General features: G+C 38.2%; 1 protein-coding gene across 1 annotated transcript in view; it reads left to right on the plus strand.

The window, feature by feature from the left end:
• The window catches only part of SLC25A21 (solute carrier family 25 member 21), a 268,977-nt gene extending 254,524 nt beyond the window's left edge, over positions 1 to 14,453 (plus strand). The window contains exons 7-10 of the mRNA XM_059819839.1: positions 16 to 180; positions 10,776 to 10,957; positions 11,777 to 11,829; positions 14,383 to 14,453. Of these exons, the coding sequence (XP_059675822.1) occupies positions 16 to 180; positions 10,776 to 10,957; positions 11,777 to 11,829; positions 14,383 to 14,453 (471 nt within the window). The remainder of the gene's footprint in view (positions 1 to 15; positions 181 to 10,775; positions 10,958 to 11,776; positions 11,830 to 14,382) is intronic.
• Positions 14,454 to 14,715: the final 262 nt, after the last annotated feature.

Below are 14,715 nucleotides of genomic sequence, written 5' to 3' on the forward strand. Positions count from 1 at the left end.
GCTTAACTTGTTTAGCAACCATCTAGCTTTGTTCAAGCTCGGCAGATCATTAAAACCGATGGTCTGGGCTTCCAAGGACTCAACAAAGGTCTTACTGCAACACTGGGCCGTCATGGAGTTTTTAACATGGTTTACTTTGGATTCTACTTCAATGTGAAAAACATTCTTCCAGTCAATAAAGTAAGTTCTTCATATAATGCAATAGACAAACAGATAAGAGGTTTGGCAATTTAATTTACACTGTATTTTTCTGTGCAAATCTGTGGTATTTAGTAATAAACAGTGAGTAACCTTGCTCTCTGTTTTGCAGTAATCTATAGCATTTCAATGGAAGCAAACCAAGGATTTGTACTTCTCACTTTTTAAGCAAAGCTGAGTATAAATAAAGTAGTCATGTTTGAATTCTCATTTTTATGAATTTCCCTTTATATCATGGTAGCAATGTAAAAAGGCAGAAATCAGGATACAGGTATGTTATGCTTATATTAGGTATGTATGCACTTTTTTGTGGTAAACTGGCTTAGAAGACAAAAATCAGTTTCTAGAACTTCTTTCAGTATTCACAAAGTAAAGGGGTAAGCTTGAGGAGGTGTCAGAGCTGCAGTACGTAGGGTATTCTGGCCATGTACCAGGCCTATTTACTCAAAAGAGAGTTCAACCTGGTGTTGAAAGATGACAGAAGAGATTTATCCATATGGGAGGGAGCCAGCCTAAAACAGGACTTACAGGGTCATACACAGGGGCTTTATGTAGTTTGCAAGTTAAAAAAAAAAAAAAAGAATCTTTAGCGCTGCAATTTCACTTGAAGCAATTTTATTTTATAGTCTTATATTCCTTTACATAACAAAGGAAACGTTTCCCTTTACAACAAAGGGAAATTTTACTAATGAAAACATGGTAATACTAGCAACTTTCTAAATGACTGTGTGAGCAACAGCTAATGGTTTATTAATGACTCCAGTACGTTACTTACTGAACTGTGTTTTCACTAATGTGATTTTTAGATGATGACAGTTAAACAGTCACAGGTGTATTATGTAGTGATATTCATATAAGAAGCTGCAATTTACATCAAAAGGGATCAGTTTCTATTCCCAGATGAAGTAACACCTCTTTTTTTTCTACACTTCTGAGTAGCCTGGTATTTTTGTTGGCAACATTGTGTGAATGGAGAAAAGCTCCACTTCTTATTTGCAGTAAATTGAATTGTTCAAGTGCAGCTAGCCCACAAGTTTCTACAAGTTTCTTTCAGTGTATTTACTTTATAACGTACTTTAATCACACATTCTAAAAACTCAAGGCTCAAGCATAGCTTGATACTAAGGTAGGAGTAAACACATTTACATTGATCAAAAGATGAAAAGTTATAATCACTATGCAGAACATTCAGAATCATATGCAGGTAAGGACAAAGAGGCTTGTGTGCAACTTCTATGGAAATCCTGAAGTGTTCTTGCATAGCAATTGAAGAACAGTTAGAGTATTCGGCATAAGCGTGCTTTCCTAGCCTTTCAGATGAAAAAAAATGGGAAACAATTATTACATGATTAGAAAGATTCAGAGCTTTATGATCTAAGAGAAATTAGTACTTTATACAGATTTTGCATGACACAGAGAATCGTTAACGTCTACAACATAGTTTTAAACACATCCAGAAAACGAAAGAGAAATTACTTCAATGGTGTCAGCCAGTGGCCCGGCTGTCCTGTATATACTATCAAAAGCAAAAGACAATTTAATCAATGTGGAATTAGATTGCATTAACTGCAAATAAGTGGAGAGGTTTGCCTTGCGTTCGACTAGTGCAAAGTGGCTTGCACGGTGGCTTGCACAGTGGCTACATCTGTGCTAGTAAATTGAGCAGCGTCGCTGAAACTCAGTCATCTGTGCTGTTAAATGTTCCCTGGCACAGCTTTGGCCCCGGCCAGCCAACGCTGTTCCTGCGTATGGCTTAGGAACTAGCGCAGACAAGGAACCATTCCTAATAGGCAGGTTTCATGCAGCCAGTCTGTTTTGAATGGTAATAGCATTTAATAGCGCTAATAAAGTTAGTAGGACTCTCTAGGCCAGCTGGCATCAGTGCCATAGACAATTCTGTACATACAGATAGAGCCAATAATTCTGATCAAACTCCCATTACAATCAATGCAAATTTTACCCTGAATTTAACAGGGTACAGATCAGGCCTTGTCTGGCTTGTGCTAGCCAACGGTATGTCTCAGGCGTTTACCTGCATTGAACTTCACTTCAGTGATGGAAAATAGAAGTATTCAACAATACTTTGTGATCTGTAACTTAAACCTCTTCTGTCAGTAGGCAGGTACTAGAGGCTAAGAGTTATCAAACCTGGTGCTGGAGCGTGTCCAGAGAAGGGCGATGAAGCTGGTGAGGGGTCTGGGGCACAAGTCTTATGAGGAGCGGCTGAGGGAACTGGGGTTGTTCAGTCTGGAGAAGAGGAGGCTGAGGGGAGACCTTATCGCTCCCTACATGTACCTGAAAGGGGGTTGTAGAGAGGTGGGTGTTGGTCTCTTCTCCCAAGTGACGAGTGACAGGACAAGAAGAAATGGCCTCAAGTTGTGCCAGGGGAGGTTCAGGCTGGATATTAGGAAAAATGTCTTTACTGAGAGAGTGGTGAGACACTGGAATAAACTGCCCAGGGAAGTGGTGGAGTCACCATCCCTGGAGGTGTTCAAGGAACGTGTGGACGACGCATTGTGGGACGTGGCTTAATGGGCATGGTGGTGGCTTTTTTTGGTTGATGGTTGGACTTGATGATCTTACAGGTCTTTTCCAACCTTAGTGATTCTGTGATTCTGTACTACGATTTGATAGAAGCGGTTTTGCAGTTAGTCTGAAAAATATTAGACAGTTGTAACTTTTCAATATTTCGCACATACACGATTTCATTACAAAACGTAATTTGTTCACTTTGTGTATTTCGCCAGAAAAGAGAATCTTAGTCAGTCTTGTGATATTGACAAACATATTAAAATTGTGAACTAAGAATACTACACTTTTGAAATCATTTTGGCTCTTGACTCTTTGGCTCTTGTATCTGCTGTTTACCATCTGTAACATTAAGTGGAAAAATGTATGGAAATGTCCTTATGAGCCTTTTAGCTGTCAACAGTGCTAAACTGTGCATTAAATTTGCATCCCAATTAAGGATGTTTGCAGCTTATTTTGCCAAAAACAATAAACCTTTTATGTTGAGTGGTCAAGTGATATAAATTACATGTGTGGGTTGTAAATGTTCATAATGAATAATTTTTCATATGTTCAGTCTATTTTGTCAAACAGACCATTTACAGCCAACCTTATGCTCTGTTTACTGAAAATGGAATAAGCCAGACTTGTTTCAATTGCCACTAATGTATCAACCATAGAGCATTAACAGCTACGCATCTGCACTAGCAATCAAATTAGTCTGCAAATTTATATCGTCTCAGTTTTATGGCACCTGCTTTTATAGCACATTTCATAGGCGTCCAGCAGTTCTCGCTTTTCAATTTTTTTATCATAGTTAGGTTTGATGGTAAACGTTAGTTTCATTAAAATCTTTGCTCGCTACCACCTCCAAGTGGCTGTCATATTTCTTAACAACATGGAATCTCCTTACTGTCTGTTAAAAGCCCCCTTTGAAATGTGGCCAACTGCAAAACTCATTTCAAGTCAGGCACTGCGTGCCCCAGCTGCCACAGATGTGCCTGCTGTCAAAAGGACTGCTGCATCAGGCCATGGGAGCTGAGCAGTGTGTTGTTTTGTCAGAGAAAGGGCTCTAAACTTCTGTAGGCAAAGAAGAAGAGATGGGAAACCAAAATGGGCTGTTCAGCTTGGCAAATAAATAAGATAGCAGACAACAATTTTATTTTTAGTTGTTTTCAGACCTATGGAAACATAAAAGTCATCTGTAAGGACAATGAAAAGGACGTGTGATGCAACACAGCTGAAGAAAATAGTAAAACAAGATGATTTAGAAGACTGGATCAGAGTGGGAAATGGAATAATCTCAGAGCTACCATCCAAGCTCAGGTTTCAGGATGACCTGTGAACTGGGAAAAAAAAAAAATGGCAGTGCTGTAATCCAGTACAATGTTACAAACCACCTCATGATCAGTCTCCAATCTGAGGTGGCTTTGGAAACTACAGCCTGTGTTGTTTAAAGTCTTCAGCCTAGGCCATCATCACCACAAGGTGTTACATCAAAGGAGGAGAGTCTGTTGGTACCTCAACTGCCCCTGTACTGCAGTATTCCTGTAGGCAAGACAGATATGAATTGTCAGGAGAGGAATTTTTGGTCAAAATAAAAATGTGAAGAAGAAAAAACAAGTTTCTTCTGTTTTCCTACAGAAATTAGGATAATGTTGAAACTGATAAACAGGTTCAACCATAGCTGACAAAGAGGCAGACTTAAAATAGCTAAGTTCTTGCAAGACGTGCAAATAATCATTTAAAAGGAGGAGAGGTCCTATAAGTGCATCTTATGATTGGCCCAGGTGAGGGAAATTTTCAATGGGAACTTATGCCTTACTAAACACTGAATTCCATGGGAAAAAGCCCATGTAAGCCTTAGTGTGAGCTTGCACCTTTCCAGACTTCAGTATCAATCAGTCACAAGAACCCATAGGACATCAAACTTCTTTAGTTCTGGTATTCATGGGGCTACTCTTTTTTTTTCTGTTTCATAAACTACTGAGGCTGAAGATAGAGAGTGCAGACAAAGGTACTGGCTGCAGGGGTAAGCAATAAGACATCCATTTCTGGGTGCTCTTTTCTGCATAGTTAGTGTCTTAATGATGCCATGAAAAGGTGACCCGCTTGTAACCCCAATGCTTTATGAACAATCTGATCATCTGTGTAGAACAACTCTAGGTGGGAGAGCTGAGTCTCCAGATTTCTGTTCATTTTGTAATTGGTGACCACATATTTGTTGTGGTCAATTTTTTTATTTACATCAAAAGTTCTTTGGTGCAGATGTTTGTTTCAGGACTGAAAGAAGTGAAGTCCTAGCCTTGACCTATGGGTCCAAAAGGTTATAGAAAAAGAGTAAATAATAGGTAATAATGCTACTTATAAATCTGGAGTAGGATTAATAATTTTATCAGGAAATTGTATTGTGAGAAAAACAAATCACTGAGAGGATTGCAAACTGTTTGAAAATGTGTACCGTGTACAGCAGACAGTCATGTCACTCTGGAGACTAGCCAGGACATTTATTCTAGTGGCTGTCATTCATCTTCTTATGCTGTCAGACATCTGACAGGTGGATTTTAAAAACTTAAATAAATGTCTGCTGCAATGAGATTGCACTCAAGGAGGAATCTGAGATACCAGTGTGAAAAAAGCACATTCAATTCAAACAAAGTGCAGCTGTGACTATGCATTTTGGAATGCCTTTCCTGGTCATCAATATGTTTATTGTAGTTGTAATTTCAGCATTTCTTATGCATCTTGACAAAGATCAGACCATCATTGTCCTAATCAGACAACAAGCTATAGTTTACAATAAGGAGTTTACTATGTAAATGCATGAGATGGACAGAAGTTCAGGGTCAATAAAACTATGAAGCTGTTCCTTAAGCTGTGGTCAAATCTTGATTAAGTCACAAACAGAAATGGTGAATATTCTTTAAAAGAATCAAAGCATGATGTTACCACAACAGTGATGAGACTCACTTTCATCTTTTCATTTTCACCCTTTCTGGAGCCTTGCAGTGAGTCTACATCATTTTCTCTTCCTTACTGCGGATTTCTGCTGGGAGTTTACATGCCTCCAAACCATCTGATCACATCTGTACTAGCCTCTCCCTCCCTAAGAGTAGAATTTGACAGCTTTTCTTCCCAGCTCTCCTCTGGGACTCAGCAGGAGGACCCAGACCCTGTCTCTCCTCTGGGTTCTGGCTCAGTGTCTGTGTTTAAAGCAACTCATTTGAGTTTTTCGTCTGTTCCTTGTTGATTTCCTGAGAGCTATCTCCCACCTTGCCTCTCTCTGAATATACCTTTTCTCCTCTGTCTTGAAAGCTTCCTTCCTCAGACCCACATTTTCTTTTCTTCCACTGTCTGTTGCCATAGGGATCTCCTTTTAGTGATTAAAACCAATTATCAGGCTGGCTAAAGCAGTTCCTTACAGCTTGTTTTGCTGCCAAACACGTGATTATAGTCAATGTATCTTAGGGCAGGTCTTGTGGCACCTCTTAGCTTGCCATAGGAGTTCCTATGCTATCACACTTCACTTTAGCTGAAAAGGCCAAGAAGCAATTTTACCCCCCCCCTTATTCCTGGCCTATCTCCCTCTTCAGTCCCATAATTCCTAGGTATGTCGGGCAGAACCAGAGTTGGCCAAAACAAAGCCTTGTCTTTTAAAGTCCTCCTTGTCACACACAGGGAGGTGGAATGTGCAACATACAGTGCAAAACCTCTCAGCTCCATTCCTGGCTTCTCCGCTGACCCGTTATGTGACCTTGAGCAAACATATTTAAATTTAGCAGTCATTTCAAATCACTTTTGGCACTTTTGTACCAAGTGTAAGTCATCTATAAAACTGAAATTATGGCTAACATTTTCAAAGGAATTTAAGAAACTTAATGCAAATATTTCACTCTAAGTATTAGTTTTGGGCTAACTTCAGTAGGCTGCTTTGCAGATACCAGCTTCAAATATTGTTCTATTATTATTACTTATTCTTCATGCAACTTGTCAGGAATTGGCATTCTCCTTATCCAGTAAGCATTATTCTTTTACAGTGAACTTATCTACAAGGTGCTCAGAAGTACTAAATCATATTTATAAAAGTATTCTTTCTCGTAAGATCTGTCCCTTCATCCACTGAAAAAGAACAAAAAAAAAACCATGAAAAGATCTCAAGACAAACATCCAAATATTGAAGCAAACAATAATATTTAAAACAATATTTAAAAATAGCTTCAGTTAGACAAATTAATATTTATTGATCTTTTGATTTTATTGATTTTTTGCAAGTTTCTTTGTGACACATTCTGCCACTTGTACTCAGACTGAACAAGGCCTCACAAGGGAAAAACAAGTAGTGTTCCTGAGTGTCTCTGCTGGTCAGGTTTCTAAACACTATTATGCATGTCGGTGGACTGGCTACATTACCTATTTCTGGTTACTTCAAGCAACCTACCTTAGGGACTTTGAGCTATTCCTTTGAAGGTACTTACTTCTCTCCGCTGCATATGCGAGTGTGGTGTCCTACCTTTGAACCCTTGGACTGCACCTAAGATGGGTGTCTAAATCAGTACAAATATATCTACTATGGTGAGTCTTTATCTATTCTAAAAAGATTTTTCAGTTATTCTGAAAAAAATAATTTAACTGAGTTCCAAGCATACATGCCTTTACCGAAGGATTATTTCATTGCTGGATTAATATCTATGCTCCTTATTGAATTAAGTGACCTTCTCTGAGTACGGATGAGGATAGTCTGGAAGCTTTTGACTGAGATCAAAGATTTAAACAGAGGTTTTGACAAAGTGCCCAGCAAATAAACAAGTGAATAAAGTGGTAGGGAAAAGAAAGCCAGGGGCTTTGGAGACTGAAACTGATAAATTAAAACTCTCTCCAGTGGGTGACACTCTTGTGTGGTGTGTATGTGCTAGATTCAGGGCGAGAATTTTCTGTTGCTAGAAATTATGGCATATAAAAGAAGGAATTAAGCAGCATATGATTCAGGAGGAACTTATGGAGTCTCCACTTATTTAAAAATGTTAGGATAGGAGTAATGAAGTATAAAAAGCAGAGATATAACATCTCAAATTTTTTTCTCCCAAAGAAAGCAGGGAAATCCAGCAGGACATGCATAGGTACGGAATTTATTAGTGAGGCCTACTTCTCTCTTTATTTTTGATGGCTGCTGGTGCTCACAGGGCAGGGACTCAGGTGTACAGGAAATGTGACTGTGAAGAGGGTGGTAAAGAGGTGAGATGATCACAGATTACGTTATCCAACCACAGCAAAGTTATTCCACTGTAAATAAGCAAAATGGTATTTCACTTCCTTGTGGTATACTGTACTGTGGTGTGGCACCATCTAAAATCAAGTTTCTGTTCTACATGTTCTACTCATACTGCAGAAAAACCACCTTTGCCTAAGAACAGAATTCATATATGGCTTTCCTCCAGTTCTGCCATTTATGAAAGCAAGAGGAGCTTGTCAGAATCTTTTTTTCTAATGTACCAAATATGAAACATGTAACAGTCAGTAAGTGAACTCATGGTGCAGAAGTTAGTGACAATATCATGATGATAACTGCCTCTGCTAGCCAGTCGCAGTGTTAGCACTAGACAGATATGTTATCCTCATGTCTCCTTTCACAGGGTCCTACACTGTTATGAATATTTTGGCATTGTCCATGGGGTAGGAAAAGGACAGATTTCGGTATAAAAAGAAAGGCACTGCTTCCTGATAGCACCAACTTGTACCCACATGATAGAAAGCCAATGTTCCTTTGTCCATGTAAGCATTGTAGAGAGGCATAAATTATGTTTGGGAATCTCTTTTTTCACTTGGAAGCAGTAGCACAGTAAAAAGCCACTACTCTGTGCTTTTAGAAAAATAATAACTTTTTAATTATTTTTAACAGTTAAATTTATTTTGAATCTGTTATACAAATGAAATGATCCAGATATTACAGTGACAAATGCCACAAAAACCTTTCCCATGAGATATGTAATAAAAAATCAAGTTCTATAGCAAAGCTAGTATATACCATAGCACATTTGGTTAGAATCCAGTTTTGTGAATGAGCAAAATGCTGCCTTTCAACATTTTCTGTGTCACAAATAAAGCAATCTGTGGTCATTTCCCTTTAGGAGAGTCGATGCAGTGTCTGGTTTCAATAGATACTCACTTGATCGGACACCCACTATATCCTGTACTCTGTGGCACTCTCAAACACAAAGCGGGCAAAACTGGCATTGGGAATTCACCAAAATATGAAATCAGTCCTTCAAATATAAGGGATTTGTCAGGAGCAGCAAGGCTTGAAATTCAATGCTTTACAAGAAAATATTTTTGCCTGACACGTGTTGCCTAGCCCAGAGGGCACCCCACTGCACTTGGCGCTATGGAAGAAAGTGTTCTTGCACCAGATTGCTTGACAAAGATATTTCAGACCATTCTGGACTATGAAAAGTCAACAAAGTAGTAGTAGCGTCCTCACTGCAGCCTGGTTTGGGGAGGTTAGTACAACCTGCAATAGTACTTAGCTCTCAGATGTGGGTATAATCATATGCCTGCTGCCTGGAGGTAGGTAGGCATGATGCTCAAACTTCAAAAGGGGTCTTTTTTTCTTCTCTAGATACCAGAAATATTGGCTTTATTTTATTTGCATATAAACCACTGTCAGTATGTACAGAATAAAGAGAAATTAGCTGCTAAGCTTTTTGCTAATAAAGTCTTGCAATTCTTTATGTACCACGAGCCATTCTAATTTTTAAAGGTATTGCTGATATGTTTCATGTTGTGTGAAATCAAGGTGTTGAGTTTTTCTGCAAGTAATAAAAAGCCCTGTTGATTTTGACATTTCTCTGTAAACACCTGTATGGATTTTGTCCAATGCATATTATGGAAGTTTTAATTTATGTTTCTTGTTGCTAATCTGGAAAGGAAAACTTCTTCATTGTTTCCTTTTTCAGTCACAAATGTACAGGTTTAGGAAACAAAGAACTTTTTCGTTTTAATATTGTGCTGATGTTATAACATGGCAAGATCATTTGCTATTTTACTGATGATTTTCTATAATTAAAGTACCTTCATGAAAAAAATGGAACTGCATATATAGAGTCTGATGTAGCAAAAAAGTGTCCTTGCTGTTGAAGACCAATAGCAAAAAAATATGTCCATAGGAAATGCACTGGAACACACTTCCCTGTGACTTCCACTACTTAGAGAAATAGGATTAAACTTGCGTCAAGAGACTTTGACTCCCAGATAAACTCAAGTTCTTTGATGTCATAGAAAATGCCCAGGTAGGAGGTCGTTCTCAAAGATCAAATAAAACCCCATTGGACTGTGAACTGTGAGGGAGCAAAGAAGTTTTTAGATGCACTTCTAACCTGCTTCTAACTTCTACTGTGAATATATAGTAGGGTTCAGAAACAATCTGTTGTAAATTCTTCAGCCAATTAGCTGAGTGAGTTACCACCGTTTATAATGCGCAGAACGTGGAGGCTCTTTTGCAGTTGCGCGGAGTTGGATTGTTAATAACAGGAAGCTAGCACTTCTCAGTACAGTGGATCAGCTACATGTGAAAATAAATGTAAAAAACCTGGAGGGGAATGGCAGCAGACTGAGATTAGCCTTTATTTAATTTAGCATTTGGGGGTCCAACACACAAATGAGCGTTTTAGTAGGCTTCATGGTGGAAGTTGCTGTCATTTGTAAAATATTCTGGCCAATTAGCTAATAGTGTGCTTGGATTTCTCCTGTTTTGATACAGTAATACTAAGTACATTGTGAAGCCCAATTATACAAATCATCCCCATATGCCATACCAGTCTTTCTTTATGAACTGTGTTTATAAATCCTGTGTGAGGAAATGTGTACTTCAGCAATTTAGACCATGTGTAAAAACATAGCCAATAGGATTGTCAAGAAAACAAGTTCCAGCATAGGAAATCCTAATGTGTTCCGCTAAAATAACATGAGTGTGTTGTGTTGTGTGAGTTTTCTGATTAAATACGTATTACTTTATAGTGCTTAACCTGAATAGGTCCTTCCGGTTCCCTTTTTATTCTTTCTCTCTTTTTTTGTAGGATCCAAATTTGGAGTTTTTGAGGAAATTTGGAATTGGGCTAGTCTCAGGAACAATAGCCTCAATTATTAACATTCCTTTTGATGTTGCAAAAAGTAGAATTCAAGGACCACAGCCAGTTCCTGGAGAGATCAAGTACAGAACCTGTTTTAAAACTATGGCAACAGTCTATAAAGAGGAAGGGTAAAACATTCTTATTTTAATAAATGTCCAGACCTCTGTTTTAGTTCATATGGGTCCATAAAACCATGTTGTTATATTTCAGATTTGACGAGGACCATTAAGCCACCCTGAACTCAAGTATCAAAAGAGCACAGTGTAACATTTTGAAAATGTATTTAAGAATTACATGGAGATATCTTCCTACTCCATGTGAACTTTTACAAAAGACTTACAAGATGATTCTTGGGTTGTCAAAATTTATCTTCCACAAAAAAATGCTTCGTACAGCTCATGTGTAATTTTTTTCAACTCTTCGTCTTGTAAAAGGAAAATATCAACAGAAAACAGAATATTTCCCAATTTAATCTCATTGTAATTATACAAACCTCTGTACCTTTAAAATGACTGCTGAAATAATTAAATTGGGGACAAATCCTTGTGGCAATAACATTTTCCAACTTTTTAAAATATTTCTCAAGTGGGGACTGAGTTGTAGCTTTGATATTCAATTATAGCAGTCATTTTGTCCATGTATGCAGCTGTTGTTAACAGACTTGTCTTGAAAGTAAAACCATCTTACTGATTAAAGTCATATTTCTGATTGGCTAGGCTCACAACGTAGCTTTTGTGACTGAACATTGATTAACTTTTTCTCTTCATCTGATCTGCCTCTGTAAAATGTTAAAATCCAGATACAGCCTGCTATTGAACATGTGTAATTTCAAATAATTGGTTCTAAGTGCTCTGCCAGCATTTTAACAAACACATGCTAAAATTCCATTCTTCTTTTAGAGCAAGAATATTGTTTGAAATGTTTTGTTTGTTTTTCTTCTGCTACAGATTTCTGGCTCTGTACAAAGGCTTAGTTCCCAAGATCATGAGGCTTGGTCCAGGTAATTTTCCCTCTGTCATTTCTGTATTGCTTTTGTTCTTGCTTTCTCTTCCCATTTTTCAGTTTCTTGGCAAAAAGTAGTAAGCATCAGTCAAATAAATGAAACAGTGTACCAGAAATCATCAAAATTTCTTTCATCTTTGAATGATTTCTTTTGATAATAGCATCATCTAATAGTATCATAGATGGATTAGGCTAAATATGAGTCTAAAAAAATAATTTACACATCCACATCAGATGATTGCAAATCCAAGTAACTGCTGGTTTGTGCAATTACTTTATTTGTGAACAAGCCAAATGCATCCATGCAAATGCCAGAACTGTAAAACCTTCGGAAGTGTTTCTTAAAGCTTGTCCCATTCCTTCTAATGTGATTTTTTGGTTTCTCTAGGACTATTCTGTACCCATGTAAAGTCCCCTTAAAATGCTGGTTAAAGTCTCTCCAGTATAAATGCTCTCAACTACTCGAAGCATAGCCCAAGCATATCAAATTCCAGTTAGTTTCTCCTGCCTGTGCTTTGTGGGGGCTGTAAAGAACGGACACTAAAAGACTGATAGCAGAAGATGGGAAGAGACTTGCATGGCCCTAGAAGACTAACAGGACAAGGATAGCTTAAAACTGGGTTTGCTGATTGACCCCTTCTCACTGGTTGTTTTGACCCTTTCTCACTGGTTGTTACTCCAAATGCGGGAGCACAGAGAGCCAGATCTTTTTGGGCTTTTAGACTATTTTCCCCTGACTGGTTTTGATTAATCATGAAAGCAAAGCGCTGAGCCCTTAGACTTTGCCAGCCCACAGAGGCAGTCTGTGTCAAAAAGAGCAGAAGCCCCAATTTGAACAGTATCCCATTCCCATTAAATTGTATTTCCAATTGTGCAAGGTGGTTTAATAGGCGAGAACACACATGGTTAAAAGCAAGTAGGTACAGAGTCTGTTCTGCAGTATAAAGGAGGCATTAGATTTGTCTGTAAATGTTTGCATATCCAATCCGTCTGCTAGACCATGCCTGGTTATTGTGCAGGGTAAAGGAAGAAGGTGGGGAGGGCACACAAGGCAGCTAGGCGTAACTCTGGAGCTAAAAGCCTTTTCCCTCATACTCCAAAGATACTAGATTACATACAGGACAAAGAGAAGGCAGGGTTTTGCTTCCCCAGTACCCGTTAGCACAGCAGATTTTGGAATAAAATTTTCCATCTTACAAATGACTATGCGTTCTGGCCCAGATCCAGCAAGTCGGTTAACTGTGCACTTCATTTTAAATGCTTTTATAGTCCCATTTAATACGTAGATTTGGATTTCCAATGAAACAATAATGCAATCTTTATTGTGACTGGAAAGGTAATTCCTTCTTTCAACGTGTGAATGCTTTCAGGAAAAGAGATACACAAACAGATCACACAGTACGAGAATTGGAATCAGCCTTGATTTGAGTTCACATCACATCTTCTAGACATTGTGTCTATGATTTGTTGGTCAAAGCCTTTTGCAAACTTTTGCTCTGTCTAGCTGCCTGTGAGTTGCTGTTCATAGAAGATTTCAAGTCTGATGATGGTTTGTTAGGATAAATAACATGGGAAAACTCATGTGGTAGTTCTGTGTGCCTGGTTGTCTGAGCCTGTCCCATCTACCTAGAAAGGTCAGCCCAGTTCAGCAGAAGACTTGTTTGTTAGAGGTGCCACTCTAACCCGCTGACGGAGCCAACAGGCAAAGGCAAAGGAATGAAAATATTTGTGCCCCAGTGCTGGCACCCACAAGTAGCACATTGTAACACACTTTTACTCCTGCAGCCTGGAATCTGATTCTCTTTCCCCATCTTCTCCAACTAGAAGCTTCTTTATGTCCTTAGTTACATATATACCTTCTGAAATGTTCCCTTCTTTAGCTCATACAGTAATTACAGCCTGGTTACAGAAGGGCTTTAGTCTGGCTTCGCTAACAGTAAAGATACTTTATGGCATTTAAGCTGGGATTTTATACTGTTATCAGTTCTAGCAAATAACGACATTTCAACAAATCAAAACTTTGCCTGTGGATTCATAACCAGGTACGGGCACAGGAAGGTTATACTCATTTCAATACTGTGATCTTCTGCTTTAGACATGGTAAACAAACAGCTGAAAACCTTTCTCGAATCTTACCTGGAAGCATTTTCATCACCCTGGTGATGAATTGTTGTCATTCCACCGCTCAAGTTGCTCTTCCATGCCGAAATCTAAATCTAAACAAACAAACAAATATACACATATTCAGATGAAAAGCTTCACTTGTAAAACAACAAAGAAAAATACTAATCTTGAAAAAATGTTAGGAAAAATCACACTGAGGGTGATTTTGACTTAATATACAAGCTTTTCACATCAACTTTATGGTCTAATATTAAGTAAAATGGTTTAAGAATTGGTGAATTTTTAGTGAATTAGAGAATTAGTAGAGTTATGCATTTTGCAAATAAGGCTTTGCCATATCCTGGTTTAGATTACGCACTACAAATGCTCTACAAAATCTGGAAAATACTGAATATTGTATGTAGTAAAATAATAACTTTTCTTCCAGGTGGTGCAGTGATGCTTTTGGTTTACGAATACGTTTATGCATGGCTTCAGGACACAGTGGAGCACAAGTAGCACTTCTGAAAAATGTACTCATTAAAATTATATGCATTCTAAAATACACTTCAATAAAGTAAAAGTGATTCCCATCCTTTAATGTGTTGAATGCCCTCAAATTACACTGATGTTAATACAGTTCAAAACAGATTTGGTCTTCAGGTCCTGATCCAAGAAAACGTTTAAGCACATGCTTTTCTGTAAGTGCATAAGTAAAAAGCACAGTTGATGTTTGTGATTGTTTTACTGGATCAAGAGAAAATATAAATGAGACGTAGGA

The sequence above is a fragment of the Gavia stellata genome, chromosome 7, assembly GCF_030936135.1.
Source record: "Gavia stellata isolate bGavSte3 chromosome 7, bGavSte3.hap2, whole genome shotgun sequence".
Lineage (NCBI taxonomy): Eukaryota > Metazoa > Chordata > Aves > Gaviiformes > Gaviidae > Gavia > Gavia stellata.